Genomic DNA, 15,515 nt, shown 5'->3' with positions numbered 1-15,515 from the left:
ACGAGCAATTCTGTATGTCCGCATGGCCTTTAATAAATTCTGGTTTCCCACCTGGGCAATAAATCTGCCAGCAGAAGAGTAGTACAAATTTTGGTGTCACTTACTGAACAACTAAATATTTTAATATAAATTTTGAAAGGTATCAGTAGGCCATAACTGCAGTTGCTCTAAAAGTATCAATAGCACAATTTAGAGCCAGAGGTGGAAGATAGTTTGTGTGGATGTGGATAAGTGTGTAGAATCTCCGGATATGCAGCAAACTATGCACGTACTTTTAAATCACTTAATAAAAAAATCAGCTCTAGTTGGTTGCATAATCTAAATTCTGGAACATTTTTGCTGTCCTACGTCTGCAAACGTTTTTCATTTAGGAACACACACGTTTCTTGTCAATGTTATTTCTACAATCACTTAGTTAGAGCAGGGCATATTGTTCTCTCAATTTCTTGTTAAAATGTTTCACGTAATTAAACTTTTACAACCAGTTCTGCTCTATGTCTGATACCTGCTGTAAATTATAAAGAAAAACTCCTCTGGCATTTATGAGAATTCAGATGATGAAGACTACAGAGAAAAAGAAAAGAAAGAAGTAGTGTCACTGAGCTCCAAATAGTTGCTCTTTCCCTGTTATCTCCCACACAATTTGATTTAATGAAATAGAATATTTCCTGTTATATAAACTAGACTGAAAAGAAGCCAAAATAGAACTAATAATATTACAAATTATTATATTGCAAACATTTCATAAGTTGCAACACAATTTGAATAATTGTGTTTTTTTCTATATTTCTGTAGCTTACTACATGGGAAATAAGGCTAAAATTTTTGAGATTCTGAAAGAAAACGGCAGAACAACCAAACAACAGGAAAAGGATTGGAAATTAAAGAGTCACCTTGTTGTAGTGCTTGTGTCACATGTGATGCACACACACAAGCATAAGCAACTTCTTCCTGTGTCAAAATATTGCTCGAGTTTCAAAGGGGTGCTTGAGATTACCTTTCTGGTTTGGAGATTTACAAATCAGATAAGTTCCAGTAAGATCAATTTTGAGAGCAGTGTTCTGCTGCTCTAGGCCCTCCCAGACCAACTGTGGGATGACTGCAAGATGGCACATCGATTACAGGATTGAGAGATTTAATCCAGTTGGCAGCAATGCTGCTATGAGACTTGGAAATCTCCTCTAACCTCTAACCACAGTTTAGTGTGCAAACTATTGTGTTTGCTCTTGGGAAGCTTCACTTTTGCCAATAGGAGCCAGTATTTATACTATTTGGCATATTTATTATTCAGTTAACCCATTCCTTATAAGTAAATAATTTTTTAGCATTTAAAATCCTTCCAAGAACAATGGATGATGGACAGAAATAAATAGACATGAGGGGAAAAACAAAGGAAAACAAAACTTTAAATTGCTCTTCTCCCATAACTATTATAATTTATTCTATTGTCCTTTGTTTCACAGGGTTGTTTGTCTTGATGAAGGGAAGCAATAATCAGTCAGTGGCTGAGAAATCTGGTTGTGTTTAAACATTTGTGTTAAAATTCAGGGAAAAATTCAGGGAAATGAGTTGTGCAGTCTGACATCCAATAAAGATCAGGTGACCCATAGGCTTTGATTTCCTTGTGAATGAAGGTGAAAGGGCTCTGCAGCCAACATCTTTTTTACTGGGAGCTCAGTAGAACATGTAAACAGGGATTTTTATACCTTTGGTTCCACTGGGCAGGGCAACATATGCAGATTAGTTCTATTCAGAATCAAAACATATTTTGTAGTTCACAGGGGACTATTCTATCTCCTATTCTGAGAATTTTTGCTGTAATTGTGATGTCTGAAAGCTCTGAAGAGAAAATTGATTTACCTTACTTTCTAAGAGATAACCACTTGCTGGCAGCTAGATAGATGTGTGTATAATACCATGCTTGTGAGATTCTGACTCCTGTGTTAAAGGTAAGAATCTGATAAGTACCTGATAAGAATCATTATCTGATAAAAATCATTACTGGTGAATTTACTCAGATAATAATATTATCTATCAATAGGGATATCAAAGTCTGGGTGCTCCATTGCTTCATGTATGTACTCCATCACACTATGGAAGGAAAAGAGCTCTGTTTTTCCCATTAATGAACAAGCAAGAACCATATTACAGAGTGAATTGATTGTATCAAAACAGACATGTGCACAAAATTTCTAGTGTTCTTTGTCAAAAAGTTTATTCTCAAAGAGGCAACATTATTTCAGCCCGAGCATGCATTTCTCTAGGACTGTCTGTATAGTACACCACTGCAGCTCAACATATTTTCCACTTAAAAACAGTCTTATTTTGTGAGGAACTTCTTCAACATCTTAAATTCATCTTTTAAGCTGACAGTTCATTTAAATGGCCTAAGCTTCTGCCTAAGAGGGGAAAACTTTTTGACTTCTATCATACACAGTGATGTCCATGAAACTTTGACACTTGAGTAAACTCATAAGTAAAACAGACAATTTAAAGTGAAACCAGAAATATCATGGGGAAACAGGTGAGAAAACCCTGTATTTCTGAAATATAAATTAGCCAGTAGAAAGAAAACTCATATAAAATTCTTGGTGTAGTTGTCTGAAAACTGACACATGCATAAATTAATTCTTATTAAAAAAACCTTTGTATTGTTATCTGAAAATTTCCAGGAGTCAGATTTCTACATATATTCATACTTGTATGTTAATTTTCAATTTTTGATGCCATTTTCAGAATTTATAATTTTTTTAATTCATGGTTTTACACATGCTCTTTTCCTTACTTATCTATGAAGGTATCTCTATGCTGGGAAATAGATGTGTTTCCAAGTCTTCCTTCAACTGGCTTATGAATGTGACCTTTATCTTAAAACCTGTTTATTCTATGTATTCCATAGCTTTTGTGACTATTTACAATATGCATTGCACATTATTAACTTGATCCAACATATTGTGAAATTACAGAAAAGACTTCCCATTGACCTTGAAAATTGTTGGATTAAGCCTTATGCTCCAAGTAAAAGTAGTTGTAATGAATGACACAAAAATGTAATAAAGAACTCATTTATTGGCTTATTAAGCTTATTAAAATAACCTAGTGTAGATTATCAAGTTTTCATTTACAAATTCAGATTCAAACATATATACCTGAAGCTCCAGTATACTGATTGCGGTTATATTTAAATACATTTTGGTAGAAACTTGCTACTTCTCCTCTTCTACATGCCCATTCAGGTGTTCATGTTCTGCTGGATATTTTCCATAATCTCCTGAGGACTCACTTGCTCAATGTCAAGTTGTTTATTAGTGAAGTGTTGCATTTCGTTCCATTTCTTGGAGCCTTTCTCAATGCCTTGCTGAATCAGTATGTGTGTCATTTCCACTTTATTCCTGAGTGCCTGTCTGCTTTTTTGGGGCATTTGGTAAATGGCCTGCCAGTCACATGGGCACCTGTATTCTAAGCTCTCCTTGATGAACAGCTACATACGGCTTTATGCTCTCAGCTGTTATTTGCTCAAGCCGGTGAAGAAGCTCTGAGAGATATTGCAGGAAAGCAGAGTAATTCTCTATAGTTAAATCAATTAACCTTTTGGCTTCACTGATTAGCTTTTCTTGGGACTGACTAAGCTGCCCATAGATCTCCCGGAGTTTTTCTTTGAGTTGCTTGTTATGTTCATCAATTTTCCTCTTAGCAGCTGCAGACCAAGATCGGATTTTTTCTTGAGCAGCAGATGAGAGTTCCATGATCTTCTGTTTTCCTTTTCCTTCAAAATCAGTTATAAGGTCATAATATTCCTGACTGTAGATTTCCACCAATTCTCTTACTTGGTCTGTCAGGCGTGTAGCAATGCCAGCAAGATCTCCAATATGCTGGTTGTGCCAATCTACGAGAAGATCTATGATATTCTTCAGCCATCCCAGTACTTTTTCTTCCACCTCATTGTATTTCACTGACAATCCAAGTGTAGTTGGATCAAAATATTCCTCCCGCAATGACTTTACATAGAGGAGCAGCTGGTGCAGCTTTTTTGAAAGGTCCTGGAATGTCTTCTGGCTAAAGTCTTTGAACTGAGAAATGTATTTTTTAACATCTTTTGTCAAGGATCTCAGCTTCTGGGCAAATTCTGAAGCCATTGCATCTTTGTACAGCTGTTGTGTTTCGACTTTGATATCTTCAAAAGTTTTGGATTGCAAGCTTCTAACCATTTCTTCTACCTTCTGAAAAACTTGTTGCACTGCTTGTTTCAGTTGCTTCAGCCTTCCTGCAAAGTCAGCTTCCTGAAGAGTAGCAAATGTCTGCCTGATTTTGTTCTGCAAATCTTTCAGCATTTCTTTAATTTGATCAAGTACATTACGGCCTCTAAGAATTGTTTCAGAAGCAGGAAGTCTGACTTCCAGCTCATTGATAGCTGCAATCAAGGCATCAAAGTACTCCTGAAGTTTTGAAAGGCATACATCAGCAGTTTTTGCTACCTTCTCTGTAGTCATGAGGTATATTTCTGCACCACTGTACTTTTCAGACAACCCAGGGACCTGAAATTTTGTGGTTTTCAGGAATTCAGTGGCTGAGTCAATTACGTGTTTTATTTTCTGGTGGTACTGTTCTATTATGTCAATTAAAACATTCAAAACTTCTGCTTTTATTCTTTGATAGTCAAAGTGTTCAGCCTGATCTGCTGCTCTTCGATAAAGCCGTTTAGCTTTGAACTTCAGCTCCTGATATTTGTCAGAGGCCTCATTGGCAGCTGTGCGAAGCTGAGCATCTATTTCATCTATTTGATTTGCAGCAAAAGTGTATGCTTTTTCAGCATTATTCTGCATTATATTCTTCATCTTTAAGGTGGCAGCACTAATTTCCAGTCCCGTATGCTCCTTATGGTACCGATTAACATATCTATAGACTGCATTTGTCATTTTAGGCACTCTTGCTTTCAGACCCAACAGCAAGTCTTTGGCAGCATCCTCATTCCAGTTGAATTTCATTTGAATCTGGTCAGGTTCTTTAAGGGATATCTCACCTTTTATTATGTCAATGTCATTCTGGGGAGCAGACTGAAAATACAAAACAGGGTAAGAAAACTCCAATATTATTTATGAGAGTATTTTAACATTCTCATTATTGCATCTTTAATTTTACCATTTATTAAGATAAGCACTCTCCAATTTTTTGTTCACTGTCTGTTTGCTGTCTGTTTGCTCTCATCTTGAAAGTTTATTTTGGAAGAAATTATCTTGTACCAAGCTATTTCAAGCTCCTTCAAAGCACAAGACTAGAACATAACTTAGTCTGGTCTTTAATATCTGACTGCAAATAAGATTTTTCCTGCCTTTGTATTAAATGCCAATCATGCCTCATAAGGCAGGTGAATTACTTGGGAAAATGAGCCTTCTACTCATTCCTGAAATCAATTAAAGTGAATTCAAAAAGGATTTTTTAAATATGAAAATATTAGAGGATTTAATTTTGTAATCATTTAAATAAATGAGACAATTTAGACAGTTATTCAGAGAAATTAATAAATCCTCAAATGAGAATATATTTACCTGTATAGTTTTTCCATTTTTATAATAAATAGTGAATTATGAGTTGCTTCTGATCCCTAATTTAGTATATAAGTTTGGAACGTAATATTTAATTTGGAAATTATTGTAGTATGCCAATAATAAAAACATGTATTGTAACAGATTAAAAAATTAATATTAACACATTAAAAAAGACACTTCACAGATGGTCTGACCTCTTCTAGTCACCTTATTCCTATAATGGTCACTTATGTAGTAATTCCAAGTAGCCTGATGGCTATCTATTAAACCTGATGGGTAGCTTATCTAAAACTGACTTTGTACATTCTTCACTTTCAGTGGATGTGCCTTCTTAACCACAGGAGATGGAAAAAAATAACTCTGTGAAGGGCTTGAAAACACCTCTTTACACAGATATTATTTTTAGTACTAGAAAGGCCAGTGTAGGGAATGAAACCTTTAATTACTGATACTATAGTTTTTATTTGGTGGTTAATTTATATCTCAGCATAAACACACACAAAATTTAAAAGAGAACTTTTCCTCTGACCACATCATACATTTTTGCTTTTTATTGCTCATATCAAGCTTACCTGAGTTTGGTAGTACATTCTGGCAACTAAAGTTTCATTGTCCCTTTCCATGACATAAGCAAGGGTCCCAGCTGAGGGTGAGGATATTGAGCCTGATGATTTCCATTCATTCTCTTGGTAACGTACATGAACATCTGTGAAAGTTGGGCTGATGATGTCTAGTGATAAAGTGTCCTCCATGCCTCTGCAACCACAGTAAATACACAGCTATGAAGCAATGCAGAAAGCACAAGCCAAATGATGTATGTCTGAACATCATACCACTTATAATTTCATATATATATATGTTAGTAAACAATGCTTTTATGATGAAAATAAAATATCAGGTTTATTATCCACATTTCTTAAAATTTATCCTGACATATTCAAAACTTCATGTCACTCCAATTTTCCTGTTTTAGATAAAACTATATTGAGCTCTGTTGTGAATTTTCATTAAATTAGGGCAGGTAAACAAAGGCTGTAGCTGTACCATTATCAGCTTTCTACAGATTTCTACAAACTGACAGCAATTTTTCCACCAACACAAGTATAGGCACTACTGTTTATCTGCATTTGTACTTGCCTTCACTGATTCTGTCCCTTGGATGTATCAACACAACACTTGCAGATTGAAACAGGCAGAAAGAGAGACAAGTCTAATTCCTGGTGTGGGCACTTGTGAATAAAAATTACTCTGTACTGGCTTGTGGTGACAGAGGGATCCACTGGGAAGAAACCCAGCTATGTTGATGGTTAGATCTAGAACTGCTCTGATTATAAAATACTGCGTTTATGTCTCAGTGGTTTTCTGACCACTGAGGTGGTGAGAAAAGCTGTTCTAGAAACCCTGAGAGGGAACAGCTTTCAAGTTACCTTGAGAGGGAAAAGGACACAGCCCATAATGGCAAGGTAGATATACATACAGGTTCTTATTAATTACTGCAAAGCACCCTGGGGTATTAGAGATCAAAGCAACAACATATCATTTGCAATTATGTGTATTATAAATTACATTATTAGAGCAAATCTTTACCGAAATCCTGAAATAGTTAGATTTTCCTGGTAGTTTGCACTCATGTCACGATGTGAAAAGCTGCCAGTTGTCTTCATAACAAACACACCTTCTTTATATTCGTAGTTTGAAACAACTGTGAAAAAGATTTCAAATGCGTATATTACCAACAAAAAATACAAAAGACATATCAAGTTGCATGTTAGATGGCCAGTTTTGGGGTATTTCACTGATATGTCCAATTATGCTTCAAGATACTGAATGCCCATAATGTCCCAAATAAAAAGACATGAAAACATTTGTTTAACTGGAGCATTTTAAAATTCACATTATATCTCAACATGGATATGACTGATACACACGCTATATATATATAGTCATTAGCCTTCAGGGTGACTGACTGAGACTCTGATACTAATTTATGAAAAAATGCCACTCCTGATAAAAGAAATGTCATCTAACATCAATGCTAAACAGGCAGAAACACCTTCATATGCAACACTCTGGGGAAAAAAGATCTGGAAAATCCTAGAATACAACAATTTTTTCCCTCAAAATCATGGCATATAGAATTTTAATGTCTTACCATTCAGGTCATATTCCAGGAATTGCAGTGTTGAGCTGCAGGTAGAGTCAATGGAATGTTCAAAAGAATCCTTCTTATTTGTCAAGTCTGTTCTCCATGTGACGTTGTACAAAGGGGAAACAACTTTGAAAGATCCAGTCAAGGCACCAAATGAAGGGATGTAAATTCCAGCAGGCAAGGATACTTTCAGAGGGGGGATCTCAATTTTCTGTTCAGGAATGGTAATGGTAGGCATTTCAAAATCTGCAATTTTATTAGCTACTTCATCTAGATCTACAGAGAAACTGCCAAATGAAACACTCTTTGGTAAAGTGAATTGAGACATAGTTATTTGGTATTCAGGTATTGTCACCTCAAAAAATGGCATTTTATATTCTTCTAATGTAATATAATTTGCTCCTACATCCACTTTGGGGAATCTCAGCTTTGGCAGTGTGGGTAAATGGACATCAAATGGCATTGTGCTTAGTGTCTGTGGAATTTTTATGTTGCGCAAGTCAACAGTGTATGCTGGGACCTGGAGAGTGGTGAAAGGAAGGTTGAACTCTGGAGTGCTGAGGACAGGGCTTGGAGCCTCTAGGTGTAACCCAGGAATAGTGACAGTGAAGCCATCGGTCAGCTTATTCACAGGAATGGGGAAAAAGTAACCATCCTCACTCTTGGTGTACACGAGTGATGCTGAGCCATTCAAGTACTGTTTCCTGTCAGCACTGGTAGTGACGTCCAGCTTCAAAATATCCCATAAGCTCTTCTCAGAAATGGGACACTTGATGACTTTGAGGAAGTCCATGTATCCTTCCAAAGAACCAGAAATATCAAATTTTGCTTTTGAGTTTTCATTTGATAACTGCATATCATGACTGAGAGATAATGAGTGAATTTGGCCTTCACCCTTCCATCCAGCTTTCTGGTTTGCAGGACTGATTTTCACTACAACAGCCTCATTAACTGATGCCATGCCCAGGTAGGGATTTGGCTGAATGGCTTGAATCTGGAGATCTGCTGATACATCCCAAGGAGCCAGCTCTAAGGTGGCTTTGCATCTCTGAGTTCCCGTTGTTGTGAAACGAGATGTACATCGTGCATAATTCTTCCCATTGTGCTCCCAGACTGCATAAATACGATGGGTAGAGGCTTCAACTGCAAGTAATTCTTTGATTTCAATCATCCAGAGTCCATCTGCTTTAGAGTGGGCCTCGAATCTGAGGGATGACCGAGCTCCATTAGCATTTAAATAGGTATTTACCTCATGGTCTAACCTCCCAGAAAATGCATTTCCAGTGTAAAATACTCCGTCAATACCCCCAGTTGTAGAAGATTCTACTGATATGTAATATGTCAGGCTCTCTAAAGCAAATTTGTGAGCAATTTCTCCCTTAGCACTGGTACCATATTTGGGAGTATTAAAATCATACATTAATTTTATCCCTGAGGAAAGAGTGGGTTTAGATTTTGTATTTCCAGAAAGTTCTTGGCTGAAATTCATTTTTAAAACTGGTGTGTCAACTTCTATATTTGTTGCCACGGTAGTCTCCATCATCCTCTTTAAGAGAGTGATAGTGCTATCATGGTTTCCTCCTAGATATTTGTTGTTACTCAAGGACAATGCTGTGGCCAGCTTCAACCCCCTTTTTCTTGTCAAACTAGTTGAACCATCCAGCTTAAATTGCAGAGCCTCAATGACAGAAGAGGATGAGACACCGAGATGTCCAACAATATCTGACTGATTGAACAGCCCAGCATTTGCAGTTAAAGTGATTACACTGGATTTAAATGAGAAGTCATAAGTAATGTTGCCCATGGCAGGAACTAAGATGTTGTTTGCTGAGCTGTTGATTCTGAATCTAGGAAGCTTTAGAGTGCGTAGATCCTGGGGGATATGAAGGACCGGAAGCTCAAAAGAAGGTACAACTAGTGTGTAAGATGGAACTGAAAAGCCAATTATTGGGACTGTGAATCCTCTTGTGCTTATTTCTTTTGGAAGCGTGAAACCAAAGGCTGGCATCTCAGCAGTGAAAGGAGAAACTTCAATATTCACAACTGGAATGGTGTATCCTGGAATTGTGAGGGTCCGTGGTATTTTGTTCAGTGATGTTTGTATTTTGTATTTGTCCAGTTTTGTTTTGGCTTCATTATATGACTTTGTAAGAAAATCTAAAGCTGCATTTCTCCCTTTCTCAAAATGCTTGTTGAATAAAAGGATGTTCTTATTAAGTACTTCATGCACTTTTGCTAGAGGAAGTGGGATTGCATGCATGTCTTTGTTTTTCTCATACTGAGCATTCAAATTTAAATCAAAGGATTGTCTTGTTGTCTTCAGTAATTCCTTCAGGCCTAGCTGTTCCCACAGTGAATAATCTTTCAGCTGAGGAGTTTTGATTCCAGTGTAGGGAATCTGAATCTGAGGAATGCTTAGAGGAATGTTTAGGAAGTCCAGGTTGGCATCTCCATTCATTTCAATATGAGCTTCAATTCTGTCATCATTGCTGCCAGCAGACATATTATGGGAATATCTGTACTGATTGAATCTGCCAGTAGCTTGCCAGTTGACCTGCTGAACAGAAGAACTGAGGGCGAACCCATAGTTATTCAGGAAGTCAATTTTGCCAGTTAGTTTCATTGGGAAGCTGATTTTCACATTTCCATCATTGTTTGTAGAAAGACGAATTTCGGCAGGGTTTGCCAAGAAGGAAAGTTCATTATTTACAGTTCCAGTAATCCGTCCATGGAGCCGAGCATTGTGAGAGCCTGTTAATTCTACTTTCATTCCTAGAAGATCTCCTGTGCCTTGCACATTCAGAAGGCTACGTCCCACACGCTGTGACTCCATTTCAGACCGAATCTGAAGCACTGCAAACATTAAGGAATGACATTCATATTTCATGGCTTGGTTGACTTTCAGGTACTTATCATTTATTCTGTTGTTGGCAGAAAATGTAATACTGGGGCCCTCAATCTTGAAAGTGGCAAGTGAATCATGAGTGCCTTCATTGGAGAAATTAGGTGAAGCCCATTTCCAGTTTCCTCTACCAGCAGAGGTAAATGATATGTATCCTGCTTCTACCTCTGTTGTCATGTTATTGATCAGATCAGCCTGGCTAGAGAAATCAGCTTGTGGAATATTCAGTCTGTGAGAATATGCCAATCCACTCTGCATCCAAATTTTTCTTTGCAGCTTGACCATTAAGTTATTCTGTAGTTCTACTGAATTTTTCTTTGTATTTAGGTTTGCTCTAGTTTCAGCTTCACCTACTACTGAGGTCCCTAAAAATACCACTTCATTGGTGTGATCAACTTTAAGGAACCTATGGTTGACTTTCATGGCATTTTTAAGGTTCAGCTGTTTCATGTCAGGGGCCAGCAGACGTGAATCTGCAGTAACGCTAAAAACTAGGAAGTCTAATTTGGATGTTGTTTGAGCTGAAATGGAGGTAACAAATTCTGGACTGTTTGCAGATGTTGTGGTATTACGAAGCTCAGCTTGTGTAGACAGTGTGAAGAATGGAGAGGTGACTCTGAAAGCACCAGACAACTTGCCAAATGTAGGGACAGTCACAGTATGTGGGATATGTGGGAGCTGGAACTCTGGTATCTTCATGTTAGGAATCTGGAGCTCATTTAGATTTAGCTTTGGAATCAATAATTCTGGTATTTGAACCTGAGGCATTTGTATTTCTGGGAAAGAAATATCAGAAAAAGGCATATCTTTCATCTTCAGATCTTTCAAATAGACATCGATAGATGGGAACTGAAATTCTGCAGACATGAATTTGTCTATTGTTCTCACAATCAGAAGCTTAATTTCAATCAGGTCAATTGTGAAGGAAGGAATTGGAAAGGTATTTAGAATTTTAAATTCTGGGGTAGTAAATTTCATTGGGATTTTCATGTCCTTTAGTCTCTTAATATTGATTTCATAGGAGGGGATACGGAGATCACTCAGTGGGACAATGAATTCTGGTGTTCGAAATGTTGCTTCCCGAAGACTTCGGAGACTAACCTCAAAGGCAGGTATAGTGACTATAACTGCCCTGATTTCAGGGACTTTAAATCCAGTTTCAACAAACTGTTTTACATTTTCAGCCCAATTTTTTAGATCATACCCTTCAGCCAACGCAGTGATTTTTTTGGAAGCTGTGTTCCATTGGTCAGAGATGTATATGACAAAAGAATTGTAGAATTGGCTTATCTTCTGAAGACACCACTGGAGTTCCTGAGAAATATCCATTTCAGAAATCCTCTCTCGCAGGTCTTCCAGATGTTCATTTACCTTGGCTTTGAGATTAGCAAATGTTGTTGAGTCTATGAGCTCCCTAAACCAGTTAATTACTGCAGCAAGCTTCGTGTCCTTTACCTGTTCCATGTATTTTGAAATCACAGTTCTAAAATCTCTTATATACTGTTTCAGGGCTTCTGCTTTCTGTGGAAGTTCTAGATTTCTGAGTTCCTCATTTATTTTCTGAGTCACTTCTCGAATTCTGTTATTTGTGTCATCTACAAATTGGTCATAATCAAAAGCCTTGAGCTTTTTAATAACCATGTCAAGGAACTTGTTGACTTGCTTTATCATCTTTTCATAATCAAAGTTTTGCACTTTCTTGACAGCATCATCAACAAAAGCAACAACTTTCTCAAAGCATGACTTCACATCAGCATTTTGCAGGTAGATGGTCAGTTTCTGGACAGTTTCTTTTATTCTGTACGTTTTAAGAAGTTCTATCATTCTGTCAATTAAAAAATATATCTGCTTATCAATTTCATATTTTATAATCAATTTGTGCATACGACCACGAAAAGCGCTGATCTTCTCAGATAATTCATATTCCTCTATCCAATTTAGAATAAAGTCTTTGATTTGTTCAAGAATTTCATTAATTTTTTTGATTGGCAATGATCGCTTAAATTTTTCTAAACATTCTTTAGCATCAAACGCTTCAATCTGTCGTTTCAAATTTTCCGCAATGCTTCTGAGATCAATATTCTGAATCTGAATCTTGAGTGATTCTAGTTTTTCCTGTATTTTAGCTGTAATTCCGTACTCATCATCGAGATTTTTAATCCAAGCCAAAGTGCTGTTTCCGATTTCGTTAAGATCATATTGTTGGAAAAAAACCCGCAATTTTTCAATGATGTTGATTACAGTTGTTCTTACCTGATATTTGTTTTCTAGAGCTGTCATTGTTTCAACTATTTGATCAAGAAGCTGTGCAATAAGTGCTTTAATGTCGTACTGCTCATAACAGTCTTTGATGTATTCCTCAACTTTTATCAGATAGATCTGTAGCTGAGACAGTATTTCTTGAAGATTGTCCATGGCTTTTTCCAGCATAATTTGGAGATCATCAGATGTTACTCTGTAGTCCTTTGTGAAAGCAACAAAATTATTTTTCATGCTGCTAACTTTGCCTTTGATATCTAATTTGTCCATGTAATCATTAATGTCCTGTGGCAGTTTGTTCAAAGTTGCCTTGTATCTTTTCATGTGTTGTTCTATATCTACGCTCTTCAGATAACGTTGTATGGGCTGCAGTATGGATAGAATGGTACCTCTGAGTTTTTCAAAGTAAACTGGCAAATTTTCCAAGAAGGGTAGGCTAATAACATGCATATCTTTATTTTTGTCATACTTCACAAAGCCAGAGATGCTGAATTCTTGAGGCTCTGATATGCTGTTCCTGAGACCCAATAGATCAATTAAATTAACTTCTTCAGATGTTAATGGCAGTATGAGTGATCTGTCCATTACAGAGAGATCTGCTAAAGCTCTTCCATTAAGTTCCACACCGATTTTTTCTGCATTATTGTAAGTGCTGAAATCTTGTGAATATACATTATTGTTTAGCTGACTTTTCAATTTCCAAGAACTTGACTGCTCTGATGGAGTAAAGAGCATCTGAACTTTGTTGTCAAGCAGGGTAGTGTACCTTCCTCTAGACTTCAGGTTATGGCTGGTAGAGCCTCTGTAATCATGGGAGAAAGTGAAAGCAAGAGGCTCTGCTTTAAACAGCAATTTGCTGTACAAATCTCCTGTGTGTTCACCCACAGCAAGCAGCTTTCCATTAGCATTGGTGTGTACATCAGCTGTGATGACAAATGGGGCCATAGTGGAACGCACAGCATTGCTGAAACGGAGAGGTTTGGAATCACAGTTTGTGTTCATGGTAACTGAGGAAGAAAGTCCTGCCACATCCAGATGAATTCTGTGACTCACTGCTGCACCTTGAACATTTGCCACGGTGTCTGTTTTCAAGTCTGCAGTTAGACCAGCACATGTAAGGGTGTAGGTGTGCCTTATTTCATCTGTTCCATGGGCTCCTCTGACATTGCCAACCAAGTTCATATTCAGAGGCTCGAGAAGAAGTTCTGCTTTGTTGGAAACTTCTGTTTTAGTGTATTTAAGATTATTGCTCAGTTTAGCTGTTAGTGAGCTAGGCTCCAGTTGAAGGTCAAAAACATGTTTGTGAAACTTGTCAAAGCCGTAGCTGTTGTCTAATTTTGAAACAAATGTTAAGGATAAGCCTGGAATATTCAAATCATTTGTGTACTCCAACTTAATCTCTTTGAATGATCCCTGCAAATTATTTGAAAACTTGAGTCCTTCTCTATTAACTCTGAAATTTAAAACATGTTTGTTGTCCATACCCAGAACCGTACTCTGATATTCACTTCCCAGCGTTATTTCTGTTAGGCTCACTCTTCCACCTACATTGAATTTTGCATTGTTTTTCCCATAGCGCCCGGAAGAGGACAGTGACATGGAGCCTCCAGCAGTGTCGAGCTTGGCATTCATTTCACTCTGAATTGCCAAGGGACTAAACTGCATGTTGGTGGTTGCACTGCTGGCTAGACCATACCGATTGACATTGAGTGATGACTTATGTGCAGCTCGATTCTTCTGATCAGTCAGGGAGATATCAGTGTTGAAAACAAGGTCCTGGGAATTGAGAGAACCTGCAAACACAGCAAAATACTGGATTTGCTTGTAAGTGGCTTGGTATTCGGATCGAAGTGCTGCCATCTTCTTTGACAAAATTATTTCAAGCTTATTGATACCAGCAGTATGTTGATACCTCCCATTGGTTTCAGATGACATTTTCAGCTGGCTGTTTTCAAACTTCAGTGTAGCTGTGTTCTTTAATAGCTCATTTTGTACATCAGAAACTGAAGTAATGGAAAATGAACCATCACTGTATCTGCCAGATATCTGATTGGTAGCCTGAAGGTAAGAAGACTCCAACTTCAGATTTGATTTTCCTTCTAAAATCCGTCTCTTTTCATTGTATGTGGTAGACAGAGTGTAAACACTTTTTGCATACACTGAAGCCACTTCCAGCTGCCCTTCCATATTGACATTATTGGTATTCATGTTATTGATCTTTTCAGAAACAATTTCACTGGAAAATGAAAGCTGAGGACCCAGAGTACTTGATGCTGTAAGTGATAAGGTGTAGTTTGCAACTGGAACAGGTTCATAGTTCTTTCTGCCAGACAGCTTAAAAACTGATGTTAAGACTCTGTGCTTCAGGTGATTTTCGTATGTACAGATGAATCCGTTTCTGTTATATGATGCTTCTCCAGAACCTTTAATAGGAAAAAAGAGACAAAAGGTAAGTGTGTCTATACCTTTTCATCTTTGAGCACTTGTCTGATGCCACTGAACTTCTATGCTACTGCTTGAATTGCAATTTCTGTGATGACATTTTGTTTTAAAGGCCTAAGTGCTTTGGTAAATACTGACTATTTCAGTAAAAATGGCTACTACTTTGATATTTGAAGCTAAAGTTTTGAACTAAAAATAAATTAAGTTTCTACACTAC

The 15,515-nt window shown here is 37.2% G+C and overlaps 1 protein-coding gene across 1 annotated transcript in view; it reads right to left on the bottom strand.

The window, feature by feature from the left end:
• Nucleotides 1–3,089: 3,089 nt before the first annotated feature.
• APOB (apolipoprotein B) overlaps nt 3,090–15,515 on the bottom strand; it is a 35,542-nt gene continuing 23,116 nt past the window's right edge. Inside the window, 5 exon segments of the mRNA XM_036380478.2 lie at nt 3,090–3,442; nt 3,444–5,054; nt 6,119–6,302; nt 7,134–7,248; nt 7,699–15,279. Coding sequence (XP_036236371.1) covers nt 3,233–3,442; nt 3,444–5,054; nt 6,119–6,302; nt 7,134–7,248; nt 7,699–15,279 — 9,701 coding nt within the window. The 3' untranslated portion in view covers nt 3,090–3,232.

Source organism: Molothrus ater, chromosome 3 (assembly GCF_012460135.2).
Source record: "Molothrus ater isolate BHLD 08-10-18 breed brown headed cowbird chromosome 3, BPBGC_Mater_1.1, whole genome shotgun sequence".
Taxonomy (NCBI): domain Eukaryota; kingdom Metazoa; phylum Chordata; class Aves; order Passeriformes; family Icteridae; genus Molothrus; species Molothrus ater.
Note: the sequence above shows the minus strand (reverse complement) of the source record. Positions and strands in the feature narration are given on the sequence as shown.